At 44.5% G+C, this 20,881-nt stretch overlaps 1 protein-coding gene across 3 annotated transcripts in view; it reads right to left on the bottom strand.

Annotated features, from left to right (window-relative positions):
• arhgap17a (Rho GTPase activating protein 17a) overlaps positions 1-20,881 on the bottom strand; it is a 33,666-nt gene that overhangs the window by 3,518 nt on the left and 9,267 nt on the right. Inside the window, exons 3-21 of one of the 3 annotated variants that reach the window (XM_078290676.1) lie at positions 16,469-16,573; positions 16,167-16,199; positions 15,568-15,644; positions 14,143-14,254; positions 13,028-13,104; positions 12,692-12,809; positions 11,653-11,721; positions 11,341-11,422; positions 9,672-9,799; positions 7,820-7,931; positions 7,134-7,215; positions 6,878-6,958; positions 6,570-6,683; positions 6,169-6,260; positions 4,790-4,937; positions 4,060-4,347; positions 3,075-3,214; positions 1,130-1,681; positions 930-951 (exon numbers count right to left, since the gene is read on the bottom strand). In XM_078290676.1, the coding sequence (XP_078146802.1) occupies positions 947-951; positions 1,130-1,681; positions 3,075-3,214; positions 4,060-4,347; positions 4,790-4,937; positions 6,169-6,260; positions 6,570-6,683; positions 6,878-6,958; positions 7,134-7,215; positions 7,820-7,931; positions 9,672-9,799; positions 11,341-11,422; positions 11,653-11,721; positions 12,692-12,809; positions 13,028-13,104; positions 14,143-14,254; positions 15,568-15,644; positions 16,167-16,199; positions 16,469-16,573 (2,415 nt within the window). In that variant the 3' untranslated portion in view covers positions 930-946. The remainder of the gene's footprint in view (positions 1-929; positions 952-1,129; positions 1,682-3,074; positions 3,215-4,059; positions 4,348-4,789; positions 4,938-6,168; positions 6,261-6,569; positions 6,684-6,877; positions 6,959-7,133; positions 7,216-7,819; positions 7,932-9,671; positions 9,800-11,340; positions 11,423-11,652; positions 11,722-12,691; positions 12,810-13,027; positions 13,105-14,142; positions 14,255-15,567; positions 15,645-16,166; positions 16,200-16,468; positions 16,574-20,881) is intronic. The other 2 variants (XM_078290675.1, XM_078290677.1) reach the window with 2 other exon arrangements.

Raw genomic sequence — 20,881 nt, forward strand, 5'->3', positions numbered from 1 at the left:
AATTGATACATTGTCTGATTGGAAGTCTAGGAATCAATAAGTAATGGAATACTCTGTCTCTATGACAATGTTAATTTCAGTCCAAGTTCAGGAAATATGATGCTTATATTTTAAATCATAGCTTGATAAAGACTAGTCAGTCAAAGAGCTAAAACTAATCAATATGTTTCCTGGAATATCTAAATCTGAATGTGTATTTTCCTAGAATAAACAAGATTAACCACATTAAGGAGAATAAAAATTAGAACCAGGACTGGTAAATTCCTAACAATTATCAACCCCATTTCAGATTGAATTTAAAACAAACAAACAAAGTGATAGTCAATAATCAATCAAGGCACAGCAGAGAGCATATCCTGTGATTTGGATGCTTTTGTCATGCAGGCGGTGCGATTCACTCTGAACACACATCAGTACATCATGTTCAGCTGGTACAGTAGGACACACCAGAGACGAGACATATCAAGTGATAGACATGCACGTCAGAGTTGGACATGCTTGATACTGGGACAGTGCTTTTGAAACTCAAAATACTGACAGTACAGACAACGAGACAAACAAAATACGATGTTTCACGTTTTAAAAACCTCACTAAAATATTCTCACAGAACCTAAGTGAGCAAATATTTCCATGGATAGTAAAGGGTTTGAAAATGACACACTTAGTAAATCCAGTTGTGCATTTAAAATTTGTATTTTGGCATTTCGAAAAAGAAATCAGTCAGTTGCAAACCCTTAAAGTGTTACTGATAAGATGTTTCAATAACTGGGGATGGAAGTTAATGACTGGTGATAAATGATAGCTAATGGTGTCTGGGTGGCCAGGTAGACGGCAGGCAAAACAAAATGGCTGCGGTGATAAATGATGTTTCAAAAGGCAAACGAAAAGTGCGGGAGCTGCAAATGCAAAAGTTCAATCAACAACAAACCTCTCACAAGTGCCTCTTTAACCTGTGGAGGTATTGCAATGCAAGACTATTAGAGAGGAAGCATGTGGAACATATTGAACTACTATTTCAGCAGTGAAATAAAATTATAAAATAGGAATGGGACAAAATATATCAAAATTCAATATATCGCAATGCAAAAATGTGACAATACGTGTATTCAAATCAGAAATGATGCTCACCCATGATCTTGTAAGCAGAGGCACAGATCCCGTTGGTATCGCTGGCCGGTGTGGGCGGCTGGGGCGGCGGGGGGATGTTGGGTCTGTTCCTGGGTTTGGGGACGGGCCGCGGTCGGGGAAGGGAGCCGGACTGGAAGGGAGAGGGGGACGGAGGAGGGGCGGCGCCGGGCCCGTCCTGGGCGGCGGTGGAGGGCGGAGGGGTGTCCGGCGGGGTCGGGGTGTCTGGAGGCGAGGGGTCCGGGCCCGGCTGCTCCCCGGGGGGCTGGCTGATCGATCTGGGCTGGGCCGAAGGGCTGACCTGGGTGGGAGGCTGCGGGGGCGGGTGGCTGGGCGCCTGGATCGGGGGCTGGTTGCTGGAGTGGCGCCTGGGCGTGGCACACGGCTGCGGGGTCGGGGAGGTGGGGGAGGTGGGCGAGTGGCTGGAGAGCGGTCTGGGAGTGGGGCTGAGGGACTGGGAGGAGCCCGAGGAGGGGGGCTGGCTCGTCGAATTACTGGGCTGACTGGGAGGAGGGTTTGTCGGTTTGGGAGGGGCGGGAGCCGGCTTCTTGGTACCTGGGAAGCAGAAGGTGAATCTCTGCATCAAGATTTGTAATTGGTGAAAGATAAAAAGAATAACATATCAGTTCTATAGTGTCTTTGTGTATGCTGCTTCCATCTGTAAATGCCAACAATCCCCATTTGCTTGTAGACACGTTGCTGTATATACTGTACAAGGCTCCCACTGATCCTGATGTAAAATTCCATGACTTTCCATAACTAACTCGGAGCTCTTCCATGACCTAAAAATTTTATTATTTCCTGGATTGTTAGTTGTTGTCTAAAGGGGTAAACAGTCTGGTTTCAACTACAGTTGGGCTGAAAACCACCATCTAATGCAATAAATGTGTGAAACAAGTTAGAAAATACTTTCTGGTATATTCCTGTGAAGTGAACCATTTGTAAAACTAAACTACTGCTGCTACTACTAATAATAATAGTAGTAATAAACTTTATTTATACAGCAAATTCATAAAAATAATTTACAAAGTGCTTTACAGCCAAACAGAACAATAATAAAAAACAGCAGGTAAAGGAGAACAATGGAAACAACATAAGAACAGGTAAGGTAAGAACTATAAAATAATATCTAAAAAATAATAATAATAATAATAAAAAAAAGTTTATAAAAAGAAGTCTTTAAAAGAGACGTATAAGATGATCCAGACTTGGCAAACTTTATATCAAGTCATTCCAGAGTTTAGGGACTCTGACTGCAGTATGTGGACGTATTTGCTCGGAAATGTAGGGTGGGGCTAAACCACGTACTGCTTTGTAAGTGATCAATAAGAACTTAAAATCAATTCTACATTTTATAATGCAAGGAAGCTAAAATCAGAGTAATGTGGTCTATTCTCCTAATGCCTGTTAAGAGCCTGGCAGCTGCGTTCTGAACCAACTGCAGACATGAGAGAGAGTGTTATGACTGATACCAGACAGTCCAATCAAGAGGAAATAAAAGCAGAAATTACCATTTCTAGATGTATAATAGATAAAAATGATTACAAATAAATATATAAAAATGACAAAAATAATTTTAGAGATATTTCCCAATTGGAAAAACATAACTGTACACTATGCTCTGGACATTTCTATCTGTACACTAGCACATGTGAATAGGTAACAATGCACACTTGTACATCCATTCAATCCTACAAATATGTCAATGAAGACACTACATCTTTATTTATTTGTGGTATTATTTTACTATGTTTGGTTGTTGTAATTACTTGTGTTATCTTCAGCACTCTCAGTTCATCTTATTCCGCTATCCTCTGCTGCTGCAATAACCCAATTTCCCCACAGGGATCATTATAGTTTTATCGAATCTAATGAATAATAGCAGCAAACACAGTGATAATGCTGGTTTTCAGTTGGGAACGGGATATTAACTTGCAGACTCTCTCACCTCTGCGCATCATGTGGGGACTGGGCCCCATGGATCCAGCCCCGGGGGTCCCCATGCCAGCCTGCCCCCCTCCGGACCCGTTCCTCTGGAGCAGAGGGGTTGGGTTGGAGGTGGAGCCGGTGTCACGTAGCTTTGGGTTGCTGGATAGAGAGAAAAAAGAAAAAACAAATGTCTATTAAAACTTCAAGCTTGCTGAAATGCTGGGTAATGATTAGACACAAGCATCCACCAGAGAGAGGGATTTTATTGCAGTTTGGAGCCATTAAAAGCAGATACAGTGCGTTCTCAACCCGGAAAACTGATCTCCAATGTCAAGCGCTGTAACGAGAAACCTCATACATATAATCTATAATTATGTTTCTGTGTGTCTCTCCTCGATTCACCTTCCCAATACAGTCTGTAGGATCAATAGAATGCTGAACTGAATAGAGTTATCTGTCTGGAGTGCCTCGGTTATGAATGCTGTCCTTTCACTCACTGACTCCCCTTCAATCGTTACATAAGAGGCACCAATGTCCAGGCCTTCCAAGGCAGTTGAGTCCAGTTGGTCTGAACTTCCTGCTGATTCCAGCGTTTTAGGGAGGAGAGCAGAGGCTTGGGAAGGAGCGAGGCCCTGGGAGTGAGAATGACAGCAGCCATTGTTGTGCTGTGTCAGTGGGCTGAACCGAGACAAGTCTGCATAGCTGTAACTGGTGGAGCTGTATGAAAACTTGTGGTTTTGCTAGGGAACCACAAGCGGAACAAAAGCGGCCAAATGAAGAGGCTGTGCATGCAAGATACGGGTGAATCGTGGCATTAATAACCGGCTGTGCTTCAAGACGGCAATCAGCCTGATCTTATCCGTTCTGAGAGGAGGCGCAGACGTCTCCCCACAATACGAACAAAGAAAGCATATGAATTCATTTCCTCAATCGCATGCAGTGGCGTGTCTGTGTAATTCCCCACCAGCAGCAGGCAGGCAGGCAGGGAGGGAAGCAGCCCTTACCTGATCTCCTCTGTGTGCTGGGCTAGAAGCTGTTGAGCGGCCGCTAGCGCAGCCATACTCTGCGCCAAGCTAGACTGGGAGGCGTCGGGCCCTAAACCCCCTGGTGGGGCTTGGGGCTGGGCCTGGGGCTCGGCCGCGGGTTGGGGGACCGGCCCGGCCCCGTGCCCCGGCCCTGGAGCCTCCACAGGGGGTAAGGGAGGCTGGAAGGCGGGCGAAGTGTGCTGCTTTCTACCTAAGGTGTTACTGCCTCTACGGAGGGTAGAATGGTCCGAGTGCTTGTTAGGGGTGCTACAGGGGGTTAGGAGGTGAAGGAGAAAAAAGAAAACACCACAGCTCTGATCAGAAACCCAAAGATTAACCCATGTTAGAGAATCACCATAACCCCAAAGCACACAGAGAAAGGTGCGTCAAAACAGTGTTAAAGGATATTACAGCGATTCTGTCACTAGAAGCAAGAGAAATGGACCAGAAAGTAAAACTAGAAAAAAGCCAGATTCAGTACCCATATGTTACACATGTAAATGCGTTATTGATTTGGTTAGATTAGGCACAATCATTTCCAAAGCAATCACTGGTGTAAGTAATTCTATATTTCAACCATTGATGTCCGTTGTCTCTATAAGAAGTGTCGGTACAAGGCCTGTTCTTCAGTGTGGTGAGCGAGGGAAACCTATGGGGCTACTGAGGGAGTATAGGAGGTATCAGTACTGAGCGACTGCAGCTTGGTTACCTGTCTTTGCGCATCGCATCGTTCTCCGGTCCCACCATACTGCCAGGCCTCTTCCTCTCAATGGTGCTACAGTCATAGTCTAGGTGATTGTTGTGGTTGGAAGGAGGCGTGGGCATCGCAAACATGCCAGACACGTTGAACTCCACATCTGCAGAACGACAAGAGAGAATGCAATATTTACCAATACAAACAATGCGGTTTAACTAACACTTGTGCTATTTAGGCTGAGTGCCAACTTGGCTTGATCTAGGAGGAAAAGCGGATTTTAGTGCTGGGGAGCAGGTTTATCACTGAGGTTATCAGGAGGGCAGCTGCTTTTGTTGAATTACACAACACCACCACAAGGCTCAAGAGTGCATTATCGAATTTAGGCATTTTAGGCAACGTTCTCATCCGGAGTGACATATAATAAGTGAGCAGGTAGTGGTGCAGAGTCTTGCTCGAGGATACTTTGACAGGACCAAGACTTGTTAGGCAGTTTGTAATCTGAACCAAAACAGGTTTTATGGGTATAAAGAGACAGATGTTGACATCTGATAGCCAGCAGTTAGTCATGACTGGAAAGACTACAATAATAACAAAATGAACTGAGGGTAAGAAATTAAGCCGCAGCCTCGACTGATGTGTTCTTAACTGATATGAACATCATTCATTCATTAATTTTCTTTAGCCACTTATTCTTATTCAGGGTCACTGGGAGGCTAGAGCCAATCCCAGTTCATCACAGGGCTAACACAGATAGACAGATAAACACAAACCCTATGGGCAATTTAGAGTCTCCAATCCACCTGACTTGCATGAACTGGATCCCAGGAGAACATGGGGAGAACATGCCAACTATGTATGAACACTAGAGAGGGTAAATTACAGCAAACAGCCCAGACAAGTGCATCATGCTCAGTTAAAGTTACAGGGGCTGGAGTCAGATTTATTTTCACTCCCACCCGCCACCAAAATCTCTAACCTCATGAGATTACAGGTTACCAAAACTCTGTCCAATAAACAAGCTACTTGTGAGTCCATGTGACTTTTGTTTACAAGCCCTGGTTTGGTTGTACTTGGGCAGCGTCAACCAAGAGGAACCAAACCTTTCCACTATGGTTCAGAATAAAGAAAACAAACTTTAGGTGTGATCGCATCCTGAGATAAATACAGTACAGCGCACAAACTTTGGTGGAACCGTTGCAACACAGATTTTTCTACGTTGGAGCTTCTACACAAATCAAATCTAAGGAAAGAGCTTAGATCTATTGTGAAAGCTTCCTTTTGTTTTGTCTGTGTGTGACAGACAACTTATTGAGAGGCATCAAACCTTGTAGTTGACCTGCAAAATACAAACCGCAGTGTGAGCCAGGTACCACAGAGGAACCTCAACCTACCCTCAGGAAAGAACCAGTCGGCGTGCTGGATGATAGGCTCTATGATGGTCACCACGTGCACAGAGGTAGCTGCAGCCATCTCAGCCAGACTCCTGGGTGTACACACACACACACACACACACACACACACACACACACACACAGAGACAGATGGGCGAAAATGAGATGGTTGCCAACATAATGAGGGCCACTCTAAAATAAACTAAAAAAAACAGACTGTCATCTGAAGAAATCCACTCCACTGCCCTTTCTCTTTGTTTAGACTGGGATCACGCCTCTCAAAGACGATTACGTTTCCTTTGCTTTATACAGTAGCTAGCGAGTGAATTTTATCCTTCTTCTTCCTCTTCATCACTACTTCCTCTCCTATTTCTCCCCTTCCCCCTCTGATCCCCTCTTACCCCTCTGTCTTGGCCCAGAGCAGATTTGGTCCCAGGACAATGGCAATGTTGCTGGGAGTCATTTTGTTGACCTCGCTGTCCTGCGCCAGCTTGGCTAGAAACTTCACCAGATACCTGCATGACAACACACACACAGTGAGTAAAGGTGTGGACCCAACTTCATACAATAGACAAAACTGGAACACTGCTCCCATGACCCCATTTCTATGCATGGCACCATACAGTCCTGAATAGGGAGCTTCCGTAATATAAACACAAGATATTCGGTGCTTTCAGATATGTGGAAGAACAGTTGAGTAGTGGCTAACCTCAGGTTGGTTTTGTTGTTCTTTGGTAGCTGATCGCATACAACCCAGAGAGCCTGAAGCCTCTTGTCTGGATCTGACACACTGGAAAGAGAAAGAGGCAGGCTGAAAGCAGAGCACAGTACAAGTCTAATCTCCAGGTGACTAAATGCACTAAAAATATCTCCTCTCATCTCCTCTCTTTTTTTCCAAGTTGCAGTACAGCTGTTGATCCATTTATGATGCATTTCATCCCCGTTGATAAAGTTATGAGCCTTGCCTGGATGCCTGGATCCATTCGTCATAAAGCTGGAAGGTCATCAGAGGTTCGGGGAGTTCCCTCAGATAGGACTTCAGCGCTCCTGAAACCACAACGATTTAAGAATCATCCATGTTGGCAGGCAGCCAAATATCATCTGGAGGTAATATTTCATTCTAAAACCTGTCCGGTACAGTATCAAATGTGGCAGGGAATTTTGGAGTCTATCAGCCCGTTAGCTAGAAGGCAAAAGCGTTTCCTGCTTTGCACCCAAAAGCTATACAATCAGGGAAGGAAATTACCTACATTTGGCAGTGGCTGGTAAATTTGTCTCTCTTTCAGCCACTTTGGTAGGTAACCAACTATGATTCTGCAGTCCTATACTGCTCTAAAATTTTAGGTGGCTTGTAAAACAGTGAAAATGGCTTGTGAATTTTGAGATGACATGAGAACACAAACTTTAAAACATCTTATAAGATAAGAGTGACTGATCATTTCCTCGTCAAAAGGCGTCTGGATGGGTAAACACTAGTTCTTGATCTGGACGTTTCTGTATGTACACTGCAACATGTGTGTTTGTGTCCCTGTGTTGAGAGGGATTTTCCATATTACATTTACTTGCTTTTTGATTTAAGGTCAATACAGATTAGACAGGAGATCCAAGACCACTACAAAAAAAACAAGAATGGTGCTGCTTCGGGACGTACCAGCGACAGCGTGGGGGTCAGAGTAGAACTCTTCCAGTTGTGAAGTGGAACAGTCCAGAGCGGCCTTTAGCTTCTTTAGTTTGGACGCCCCTGCAGCGATCCTGAATAGACCCTGACACACACACACAGACACACACACACACACACACACAGACAAATAAAGACAAATAAACCACAGGCACATAGCCAACAAACGACAATAAAGACGCATGCAGGCTTTGAATGTGCACACAAGACCCTGTGCCCTCACTCAAAGGCAAACCTTAGCTTACACACACACACACACTCTCCTAACACTCCCTCACAGACAGACTCTTATACAAATACACTACGTTCACTCTCCCTCCCGGCTGCACATAATGAGACCTTAAAAAACATTAACGGGCAAACAAACACACCCGCCACTCACAGCACAGCACAGCAAGCCCTTTATTTTCACACAAAAACAAAGCCTGTCTTCGCACCATAATGACACAGACTGGACTCACCAGGGAATGAATGGGGCGACAAATAATGTTGTGTGCAATCAACACTTGCAGTCTTTCACTCTCTCTCTCTCTCTCTCTCTCTCTCTCTCACACACACACACACACACGCACACACACATCTGATTTATGGACAGGAGACAAGTAGATTCCATTGTATTCTAAATTTGTTGTGGGGAGGGGGACGTCGCATAAACATATCATAAATCGTCATTGCAGCATAATGGCTGACATTTTCTCTGGATGTGGGAATAGCATTACGGAAATCAAAGCAGGATTTTCCCCTGTTTACTGTTCATCTGTCCGCCCACCTCCTTGAGTCTGAAGATATTCATGTGAACAGACAATTTCAAGCTTGGTTTCAATTATGTTGATGGCCAACGGAGCCGCTAATCGCTGCCGCGGCTGCATCTGACTTTCAGCGAGCTACACCAGCGCCTTGCAACTTATATGGAAGGACAAAGAAACTAAACCAAGCCAAACTAAACTAAAACAAACCAAACCAAACCAAAGACCAAAACCAAACCAAACCAGACCAAAATCAAGTTGTAAATTGGAGCAAACAAGGTCTTGTTGGTTGCTTTCAAATACTGTAGAGAGAGCTGGTTTGGCGTCAGATTTGTAGACACTCCTGGATCATGTTTGACTGTCAGTATAACTCTTTATCAATTACATTTGAACCTCAGCTTCACAACATCCTCTCCATCTCAGACAGAGCTCAGACCGACAGACTGTTGCTTAACAGGAGTCGGCGAAACTGATGGAATCAGCAGAATCGTACGTCTGTCAGGACTATGACAAGGACCACAGGATGAAGGGCGTTACAGAACAAGGACTTTTTATGTATTTTTAGTCAGCCTAGCTTTCCACTGTAAAAAAAAAAGTTGTTTTCCACCAATTGTGTTGCATTTTTGGCAACATTCTGCAGATATTTAGAAACAGCTTTAAATAGTGTTATCAAAGAAAAAACAATAAGTGAAAATAAGTCATATTAGTAAAATAAAATAAAGCAAAAAGGAAAAAAAAACTGGGTACACTTAAGCATAAAATTTGCACTCTTGTGAGATTACAAGCTAAATCTAGTTTCTATAAGTCATTGGGCTGTTTTGTTACTGCACACACCTCACAGGAGGAGGAGGAGGAGGAGGAGGAGGAGGAGGAGGAGGAGGAGGAGGATCCATATCAGTTCTGCTCCACTCATTCATCACTCCTTCCACCTTTCCATCCATCACATCATCACATAACACTATGGATAAGACCGGTTTCCCTTTACTCCTCCTGTCCAATCTCTCCATCCCTTTAAACTCCTCTCCCTACACCCCTCCCCTCCCCCCTGTTGCTCTCTCTCTTAATCTCTACATAGTTACCTCTTCCTTCATGCCGGTCTCCAGCAGCATCATGACACAGGCCTCTATGGGCAGGGCGATCTCTCTGCTGCTCCTCTTCAGGTGTTCATCCAACCCTGTGCCAAACGCTGGTTTCTCCGTCCACGAGTCTAGACACAGAGGGAGAGATTGGTGGAGGGGAGAGAGAGAGAGAAGAAAGAGAGGATAGCCACTGAAATGGTATTTTTTTACGATTGTGATTTCATTCGCATCGTTTCAAATCTGGAAGGACTTGAAATAAGCCTTGTAATAAGGCATTAACTGTGGCACGTTATGCGTATGACCCATCTGTCATGCTGGTATGCAGTAAGAGAGCCAGTGCTGGCTAGGATTCAGTGAAAGCAGGCCTGCTGCTAGTCTGGATGGCAGATTTCTGGGTCAACAGCTCTCCCTCGAGCCGGTCCTCACTCCCCCTGCAGGGTGCCGTCAAATAATAACCACATGCTTCCAGCCAGCGGGAGTGACAAGACTGTTCAGTTTTCTTTCTTATGAGTGCATGTGTGTGTGTGAGCTCATGTCCAAGTGAAGGGAGTGAGGGGGAGACTGCAAAGCCCAGGTGGGTGTGATGTGAGGAGGGTGGGTGTGTGAGTGTGGAGTACGTGAGTCATCGCCACATGCTGGGAGACCAGGCTTGTCTGGTTTAGACCACATGTGTTTACTGCAGAAAAACAAGCCCCGAGAACAAGACTTGACTTTACGACCATAAAGAGAGAGAGAGAGAGAGACGAAAAACGGAGCGGGTGAGCAAGGAGAAGAGACATTAGGTGGGTGAAAGAGAAAAGTATATAATTGTGGCATGGAAAGCCAAGGAGGCAAAACAAAAGACTATTCCTTGATGTTCTGTTTGAGGCGAATATCTGCGGCTCATTTGTGGCATTCAAGCAAACACTGCGACAAAGAAAGATTGGGGCAGCACTAGCCTAGAGGTTAGAAAAACAGATTTGTGTTGTGACCGAAAGATAACTGGTTCAAATCCTGAAAGGTAACTGGTTTGAATCCTCAGGCCAGCTGGAAACCAACAGTGGAACAGTGTGGTTGTACTCAGCAGCTCCCAGTCAATGTGTGTGAACTGAAGCAAGGTGTTGCTGAAAAAGAGCATATGTTCTCCGTCGTCTTTCCCAGGATAATTAACGTTGGAAAAAAAAAAGATAATCAAGTGTAAAACTCGCTAGTACTATAATGCCACAACCAGCACAGACCACTTTTTCATTAAATAGGACACGGCTAATAATTTCCTCTGATGAGTGAAAGCCCAGAACATAATAACCTCCGTCTTTGGCTGTTATTGATGGACAAGAGTTCCTGTTCCTGCCATGCTCAGTTAAACCTTTAAGGGCTTAGAGGAGGGGGCGGGGTTTGGGCATTCAGCATCATCCAGGATTCTGGGGGACATGGTATATATATTTTTGGGACCCTAAACAACGCTGGAACCAAGCAAAAACAGGAGTAGAAGAAGAAAAGGGACTGTTCTGCTTTGTGATGTGTGCATTTTGCAGGAAATAAAAGGGTCCAGTGTGGTGTGCTGCACAGTACCTTGTTGTAAAATTATTTTAGGGGGGGGGTGGAGCTTCATGGCAGACTGTGCTGTACTGTTTTGGGGGCAAATGCGTGTATGTGTGTGTAAGTAAAGGTATGTTTGTGCGTACTGTACCTTGTTGATCCTGGATGGTTGGCAAGACACTCTCCAGAACAGTGAGAGATTTTCTGTGGTAATCAGCTTGAGCTTCTAAGAGCTAGAAACAGAACAAAACAGAGGGAGAGAGAGGGGGAAGAGAGAGAGAGAGAGAGAGAGAGAGAGAGAGAGAGAGAGAGAGAGAGAAAGAGAGAGCAAGGGGGAGGGTTGAACGAGAGAAGCAGTAAAAGACATGACAGCAAAGTAAATAAAATAGTTGGCCAATTCTCTGTTCCCCAGTTAATCTGCAGCTGTGAAAATTCCCACGGAATGGCATGCAAACGCACTCACCATTACGTAGTAGCGGGCATAGTCCCCCTCTTTTGAGAAGAAATTGTACATGTCTGCAGCAAGTTGATCCTGCACAAGAAATACAGTTAATTAAATTGGGAAAGGAATGAAGGATGAGAAGGAATTCCATTTCGAAGCGACAGAATGCCTCACTGTCTCACTGACAAACGAGGGGGAAAGTGTAGTGTTGCTGCAGTCTACCATTAACAGTCTAATAGGGATCTCGTCTGCCTCCATTACACAGTGACATCTATCAAATGAATGGGTGTTCCAGGTAGCAGGAGGGTGGGCGTTAGCGGTCAGCTAAGCCACTGGGCCGCGCACACAGTGAGTCATAAATCCTCCTGTTGTTGGCTGGACTCGACGAGCCCCGGAGGGAGAGCTGGTGAACGGGAAACACGAGGCTCTAAGCTTCCTGGACAGAAAGCCTGACACATCACGCAACACTACACACACACACACACACACACACACACCACTGACTCAGCTTAAGGGATGCGTTCATACACACACACACACACACACACACACACACACATATATACAGAGCTGACGGGGCATTTTCAGTCATTTGCGTGCGTCAACGAACTGGACTAGAGAGCCCAAGGGTCTGGTCTTGGAATGTCCCCTTGATGCTGAGGTCCCAGTTTAAAGTTCTTACCAGGCCTATTTCCAGTTTCCCTCGCTCAGTCCAGCGAGGCCACAAATGACCTCTGACCCTCCCAATTCATTTGGGATCAAAGTCACTAGATCTTCAACTGTTGTACGGTGCAGGATGGAAAAAGGGACATAAGACGCATTTGGTACTGTAATGAGATCAAGACCTCTACTTTAAGATTTTTGCGGTTTTATAGGGTTTTATTTTATGGGGGCCATAACCTTGCAAAGGTGTTCCTTTCACCTAATGGCAAAACCCTAAAAATATATGACTAGTAGTATGACCTCCTATGAACTTGATAGACAACCATAATGAGGTAACAGTCCTAAAGAGCTCTAATGGTAAGGTCGAGTCAGAGTCTTCTACAATAATCCCTGTTACCTTGCACAGCTCCACTTTGTTCATGGCCTCATCCACCTCCTCCTTGAGCAGGTCAGCCTTGGCCGTCAGTGCTTGCGTGTTTGTTCCTGAGATTATCGACTTGGTTGCCTGCAACCATCTGAGTTTGGAGAGAAAAGGACACATTGGTAAGTTAAGATGAGGCTATCCAGGCTATTAACAGAATTTAAGTTTGGTTTCAGTTTAGTTTTTAAGAAAATGACATGTCTCTGTTTATCAGTTCTATGAAAGTGCTCTCAGGATGCATCATCAGTCAGGCAAGAGCAATGTAACTCTGGTAATGTGTGGTGAGTCAAAGTGAGCTGTAGATGGACAAACCTCGCTCTGGCAGAATCATAGTCCAGCACCAGTTTGGCCAGCTGTTTCCTCTGCTTCAGGATGTTGGGGATGTCCACCTAAAAGAATGAGATCCAAAACACACATCAAGTCGAGACAGCCTAAAAAATTATTAGAGTTATAATGGCCTGATAGACAAACCTTGCCTTTGTCCTTCCTGAATGACTATCCTAAGATTCTTACGATACTAATTTACCAGCAATTAATCATGCCTTTCTTTTTAACTAGTAGCCTACATCAACAGTTAATTGGTAACACAGTAGGCCGACCTGCAGCAGCCTCCAAAGTGAAAACATCCCTTAAAATCTAAGGGTGCACTCACACCAAGCATGTTGTGAGAGAGTGGTTTATTCAAACTCAGGAGCGTTTACTCCTTTATTTCTGCTTGTTCGGGCAGGTGAGAACAATGACATTCGCAGTCAGCTGGCACACAAATAACCACACTGAGACGCCTGAAAAACTCTTGGACCTTTTCCAAGCGAACTGCAGTGCGGCTTGTTAGGAGTGACAACATAATTGTACCAACTACAGGAAATGACCCCAAAACGCAAGGTTTTAAGCGTATAAGGAGACGGATGTTGACATTTGATATCCAGCAGTTCCTCATGCTTGGAAAGCCTAGCATAACAAAATGAACCGAGGGCAAACCGCAGTCTGGACTGATGCTCATATTCAGCCACTTCTTTGTGAGTTCTTAACTGGTAAGAAGGAAAGAGTGCAGGCAAGCCTATCATGCCAGCTAAAGTTACAGGAACTGCAATTGGATTTGTTTTGACCCCCCCCACACAACCCCCCGAAAAAACCTTTAACATCGTGGGATGACAGGTTAACAAAACTCTGTCCAATGAACAAGCTACTTGTGAGTCCATGTGGCTTTTGTTTACAAACCCTGGTTCGCTTGTAATTGGTCAGTGGGAACCTAAACAAACCAAATATAAAAATGGAACAAAGTAAACTTTTCCACTATGGTTTGGACCAAAGAAAACGAACTGTCGGTGTGACTGCACCATAAGACAAGCCAAGCGCTGTGAGAGTGTTTTTAAATATTTAATTTGTATTCAACTGCCGTATTGCCCAGAGGGTGTGAGGTTTCTGACCTCTGCTAACTGGTTGAGGGGATCCAGAACGTCCTTCTCTAGCTGCAGCTCATGTTGCATCAGCTCCGATGCCAGACGATTCTCTGCGTCCCCGCACACTTCCATCATCTTCCTGTCAACACACACACATACAAAGCATCAGAAACACATCAACAAGGAGAGAGAAGGGTGTAAAAATCACACGGTCACATTTACCCCTCATTATCACATCAGCACCATTAGATGAGAATGACAAGTCCTCTGCATCCGACACGTAATCACACATCGTCTTCCTGACAAAATGTAATTCATAAAACACAGATGGACAACAATCTGTGCCACCAGCACTGCCTCTATCACCAATCAATAGCTGAAAGCAAAATCAGGTCATTGTAATGCAACGTCACCGTTACTAGTTGCCCTAAGCAAGAAGCCCACAGCAGCCTAGTGACATGCTTTGAGCTTTTCTAAGTTTGGCTAAGATCATGAATCAGGGTAATCGGCCACAGATTTCTCCAACAATGCAACCCTTCAGCTTTGAAACACAGAAAAGAACAATGTATTCATATTTGCAACTGAATTTTAGCATGCATGTATCACATTTACCAGCAGGCTGACCGACGTACTTTCCCTTCCTCATTATTTCCAGACAGACACATCGCAACAGAGACAGGGAGATACATTCACTTTCTAGATCCTCAACTACGTCTGTCTGGTCCTCTTTCATGAATCCTGTGCCGCTGCTTCTCTCAGTCATAATGAAATTTGAGCTGTGAGGTCGGTAGGTGTTGTTTGGGGCACTAATTATTTCATTTCTCACTTTCTGGTCCTGTCACAAGACAAGTCGAGTGTGCTTGGACCAACTTTCCATTATATATTGTACAGTCTAGCAGCAAATAAAGTGTTAAAACAACAAATGAAAAGATTATTTGATGGAAAAACTTTAATTAGGTTGTTTTTTTATTCGCCTTGTAGGCATTTTTATGCACATATTTGTATCTGTCTCTTTACTGTTCTTCTTACTATTTTAATGTATTCTGGATGTAACGTACAGTACAAGTCAAATCTTTAAGTTGTACTATTGTTAAGGATTCCTGTAAACCCCGGGAAGAATAGCTGTTACCTGCATAATAACTAATGGGAGATCTGAAAATGCCATAAAAAAAATTTAAAAGGAGAAACAATCTGTAATTCAGGTTACAAATCCTCTTTTTTCAGTTTCAGTCTTTCAACAGTTTCAGTCTTCTGACAAGACCGTTACTAATCTGATCCTCGACTAAGAAACTACTGAAAGTCCCGTCAACAGAAAATAAAACAGGGCAGATTGCTTGTCCTGAAGGCATGGCCTCATATTTCACACTCTCTGGGGTGCATCTGCTCCATATAGCAACAGTTGCCGAGGAGGGATGATTGGCTGTCTGGCGTGTCAATCAATCGCTGACTCACCCTATCAGAGAGTCTTCTCCTAGCTGGCTTCCTCCGTCCACCATGGCCTGGGAGAGCGCCGTCAGGGGAAGCTTTTTCTGCAATGTGTGTGTGGAAGAGGGAGAGATGCGGACAGTGATTAGCCTTCTAATAAGCCACAAACCGAACGCTGATGTATGAACAGTACCCACTTCTATAGCTTCTCTACTTGGTGCTCGAGCCAATGGAAAACCTATCAAGGACTTTCCATTTGTATTCAGCAGCTGAACAGTAAATTCACAAAGTTAGGGAGATGAAGCAGAAGTGAGATTTCTGAGCGAGGAAGGAGAATACAGATGTTAAAAAGGGACTCGAGGTGCACACTAGGGAAAGTCAGAAATTGATTAAATGGTGGTGCTGCAGCAGCTTATTACCAAAGCAGAGGTTCACAGTCTCAAACAGGTAAGTTGTCAAAAACCTTTAAAGAGTGACCAACACCCTGTTTGTAGCAGAAGGACAAGCGACAATGTCATGCAGAGTAATTCCATTGAGAATTAATGGAGCTGACAGATGTATGAATGTGAAACTGAGCAAGTGGAAGTGAAGACCAGAGAGGTGGAATAAGTAATCTGTGTTTTTACCTGACCATTTCCTGTATAGAGGCGTGGTACGGACTGTAGTGCATGTTGGATGGTGTGGGGTAGAAAACACAAAACAGAAATCATGTAGGCCTACTGTAGATATTTTTTAGTCATTGATAATGGGAAAGAGCAATATTACTTATTAAGGAAGGCTAAATATTTGTGTGGGAGGTGATTATTAAAAAAATGGTTATTACAAATCTTGGAGGAGTTGATTAATTGGGGTAGTTATTTTTTTAAAAGGCATAACTGGAGCGTAAGGCAAAGGTGTGTGTTTTTTTGTAACATGCTTGATGTCTTACATGTCTCTTCTCTGCGTCTGCACCGATGTGTCCCTGCAGACATGTGACCATCCTCTTGTGTGTGTTGTGGGACACCACACGCACCATCTCCATGCGCCGCTCGATCTGTGCACGGGACAAGACCACATGAAAGCACAAATGTTCAGCAAATATCCTCTACGTAGAAGTAAAAGTTCATTCTGTTAAAAGTTCAACATTGTGTATAGGCATTTAAAAAAAAATGATAACAAAAACAATACCAAGTTTAGCAAACTGACATCTTTCCAAGCAGTACTTTGCTGAATATTGGTACTTGGTCTGAAATGCTTTCTGCCATGTTTGTTCAAGAATGCGCACACGGAAATGCATAAGCACACACAGGCCTAGTGGTCTATATTACTGCAGCCAGTCTGTGAACTTGTGGTTTACTCATAAAAACCTTCAAAACATTGCGTTTCCAGTTTTCACACTACTAATTCAGTGCGTTGAAGGCTAATGAGGTCCAGCACCATGCAGAGATCTGATTTGTGGCTGCCTTGAGGGAGCTAGGGGTCAAAGTTCAAACATGATTGATAAGGCTTGTCCCTGTGGGGCAGCGCCGGAATGTTCTCTTTGAAACACATGAGTCATCGGAAGCGTCTCCATGGCGACGGCCACTGGGCTGTGACCGACAGCGAGGGGTTCTTTGGCTTTTAAAAGGCCTTTTTGATTGCACAGGCTTTCTCCTGTCTGCTCGCCCGGCTACAGAGATCCACTCTGTGCTTTTAGCCTGACAAGCTATAATACGATCATTGATAAGCTGGTCAATGATGGGAGTCACAGCTAGCTGGCTAAAGGACAGAGGGCAGCTGAAGCTCTGCAGCGAGGCTATTCTGCTGCCAGGTGCCTGACAGGGACAAACAGTGTGAGCATTAAGCCTGGGCCTACTGTCACCAACCCATGAATAGAACTGATCATTGAAAGCTACTGTTCAAATCTACTTACAAGTCTGGCCCATCAGCCAGCACAGTTTGATGATGCAGAGAACAGGTTTAGCCTGGCAATGCTTGTGAGAAAGTCAAAGGTAGGTTGCAGGTTGTTTATGCATCGGTTCCCAACAGAACAGAAGGGGTGTGTCTGCTTTAAAAACATAAAGACACAGACAACTGGAGGGAGATAACAAGTCAGAAAAACTGCGGGCCTATAGGTGGCTGGGAGGGACAAACATCTACTCAAGAGTTGGAACAAACAATGTTCCAAATATAAATGGGAACAGTGAGTGCCAGAGGGCAAAATGGACAGAAACGGAGGGAGACAAATGCAGAGGGAGGATCAACCGAATACCAGACAATTGTGTTCCAAAAACAGAACATAGTCGGAACTCAGGAATTCCACAGCCTCCGAAGCAGATATCCGCCTCCGCACACCGCCCTCCGCCTCTCTCCCTCCCTCTGTTCTCTCGCTCTTACGTCATTCCCGACCCACGGTGGCCCCCAGCATTCCCAAAACAGCTGGGTCAAATACAAACTTACCAAACGCACACTCACTCTCACACATACACACATACACACACACACACACACACACACACACATACACTCTGCCTCCACAGGCTGTAGGCTTGGGAACGCCGTTTAGACTGAACCCAGTTAGTACCTGGCACAAAAAACCAGGGGATTCCCCTCCCTCTCCTCGAAGAAGGGAGGAGATCCTGTGTGTGTGTTGGATATGTTTGGGTTACATGGCGCTAGGGGTGTTGCTGTCTGCTTCCTTTCACTGTTAACAGAACAGAATCAGACACAAAACAACACAAGATGCCGAGGAGTGGGAGAACCCAAGCCAAAAGGAGCTGGAAGGTCCACACAGGCAGCAGAGTGTGTGTGTTGCTCCTGCTGTGTGATGAGGTCAAAACTTGGTCAATCCCATGACGCATCATAGACCAGGGAATCCCATCGCTAAGTAGGACAGAGAGGGAGAAACAGACAGAGGGTGTGTGTGTGTTTATTGGTGCCTCGGAGAAAGGATGTTAACATGCCTGGACAAGTACAGAATGAACAAAAATAACTGGAAACATGACGCATGAGGGGTGGAACTATCAGGTAAGCTATCGACAACAAACAAAATATCCTCACAGCAGCCTGGTGATACTGGGAACTAGAATTGGGGTCAATTCATGAATGAACTCATCAATTCCAATTCAACTGAGGAATTGGAATTTGAAAAAACCTACAGGAAACAGAATTGGAATTGCATTGGAATTTCAGGAAGTTGAATTTAATTCAATGAAATTCTGCAAAATTCCATGTTTTTTTTTTTCTTACCACATATCAGAGATTACATGTAGTGTTATATATTATCAATACTGAATATCATAAAATGTTAAAAGGTACCTTTCAGGTGGTATTTGATGCATAACATGTAATCCTAATCCATACATTATGATTGAATGCATTTGATTTGTTTAACTGTCTTTTATTTGATTCATAATGTTTGATTTATAATGTTTAACAAGTCAAGACAAACTCTCTTAGAAGTAGAATTTAATGGAATTTAATGGAATTCAATACTGTTTCCTGTCATTCCAATTCAATTCCAATTCTGTTTCCTTGGAGCTGGGTGACATTCACATTCCAACTCCAGGAATTGAATTGGAATTTACCATGCATTCTCAATTTAGTTCATGAATGGCCCCAACCCCACTGGGAACAGTTTCTTTGACTGCACAGTGCATATATGACAGCAAATGCTCATAACAGCTGATTGTCACATTACGAAATATCCCCCATTATCACATGCTGACATAAGAAGAGCCACCAGAGTGTGTGCAAGCAGCCCGGCATCCTGGTATTTCTGGGGTATTTCTGGGGTCCCCCATCTGGAAGAACCGCTATGTACAGTAGCAGCAAGGAATGGACAGCTGGCACAGGAATGCTGGGATAGCTCTTTGCCACCCTGGAGGACCATGTGAGAGGGTTTGGCTAAGAATAGGACAAATACAGGCCAAGGACCTACACCCTAGATGCACAGGGGATCAAGTGAATGACTGTCCGCATGGGGGATCAGATGGAAGCTGCATCAAACTCACCAGCTGACTGCATGGAGCTGGTTGGGTGCAGCGGCAGCCAATACAAGACATGGCCTTGGCCTAGTTGAGGCTCAGGCCAAGTGAATCTCAGAAGGTGCTTCAAACGGTGTGCTTTGACCATCTAATTATGATCAGTTTAAAATCTTCACCAAGAGTCTCTACAGTACAACAAAAAAAGAATTCTAACACTTTGTCACAAAATAACTCCTGGAATGCACTGAACATTACAAATTGATAACAGTGTGAGAGGATCAAAGGATGGATTTTTCCTTTATCTATTCGTTAACTAAGGGTTTTTGTTTTGAGGCAAGACACAGCCTCCTCAGTACTTATTTCTATCTCCCTCTCTCTCTCTCTTCTCCCTTATCAGACTGTGACATTGTCTGGGAGGTGCGAGACAGAGCCGAGTCACAGCGGCTGACTTTCAGAGATGGGCAGAACAACCGTGCCTTTGAGGGACAGTGAAAGTCGACTGTCAGACATAATATAACGTCTTCTCTTCACTGGCAAGTACCCAAAGCGGGTAGTCACCACTGCTCTCTTGTCCATTTCCATTATAGCAACTCATGCTGGCTCTGAATCTAACATTGACGTGCTAGCTGTCACTCAAATACATTTTTTTGCCCGTAACTACTTTAGGGTTCCACAGTGAGTGCTGTTTTCCAACAAGTGCCTTAAATTCTGTAGTGCAGCTACAATTTTCACACTACACTCCACCTTAGAGAGAAAAAGGTATCAAGACTTTCCTTTCAGTACCGTTTGTTTATGCACCGGCTTCAAAAGAGGGTGGGGAGGAGAATAATGGAGAGAGTCAGAAAATGTAGCCTTGGCTGTTCTCAAGGAGTGGTGCACAGCTGACTGAGTTTGTTTCAACATCTAGTCACACACATTCACACACACAAAGACAATCAGCAGTGACAGAATTAATAGTAGTAGGAATGTCTTTGCTGAGCAGCCGGTCTTCTGACCCGACCCCACCTGCTGTCTGCCTCAGACCGTCTCCGGGTCTGAACATAGTTTCCCCTGGGAAAGCCCTGCACCAGAGGGTTACACACACACACACACACACACACACACACACACACACACACACACACACACACACACACACACACACACACACACACACACACACACACACACACACACACACACACACACACACACACACACACACGCATACAGACAGCCACACTGACCTCTGTGCAGCTCATTGAGCCTTGATTGATTCTATAGCAGCGCTTCTCAACCATGTATCAGAAAGTCCCAAGAGTCTGCACTACAGTTCTCTGATTAGCACTTCACACAGTATCAGCAGGCTACTAACAAAGTACCATAGTACCCAATTTGAGAATAGAGGGTTTTTCCAG

This window comes from Centroberyx gerrardi, chromosome 20, assembly GCF_048128805.1.
Source record: "Centroberyx gerrardi isolate f3 chromosome 20, fCenGer3.hap1.cur.20231027, whole genome shotgun sequence".
In the NCBI taxonomy this organism is placed as follows: Eukaryota; Metazoa; Chordata; class Actinopteri; order Beryciformes; family Berycidae; genus Centroberyx; species Centroberyx gerrardi.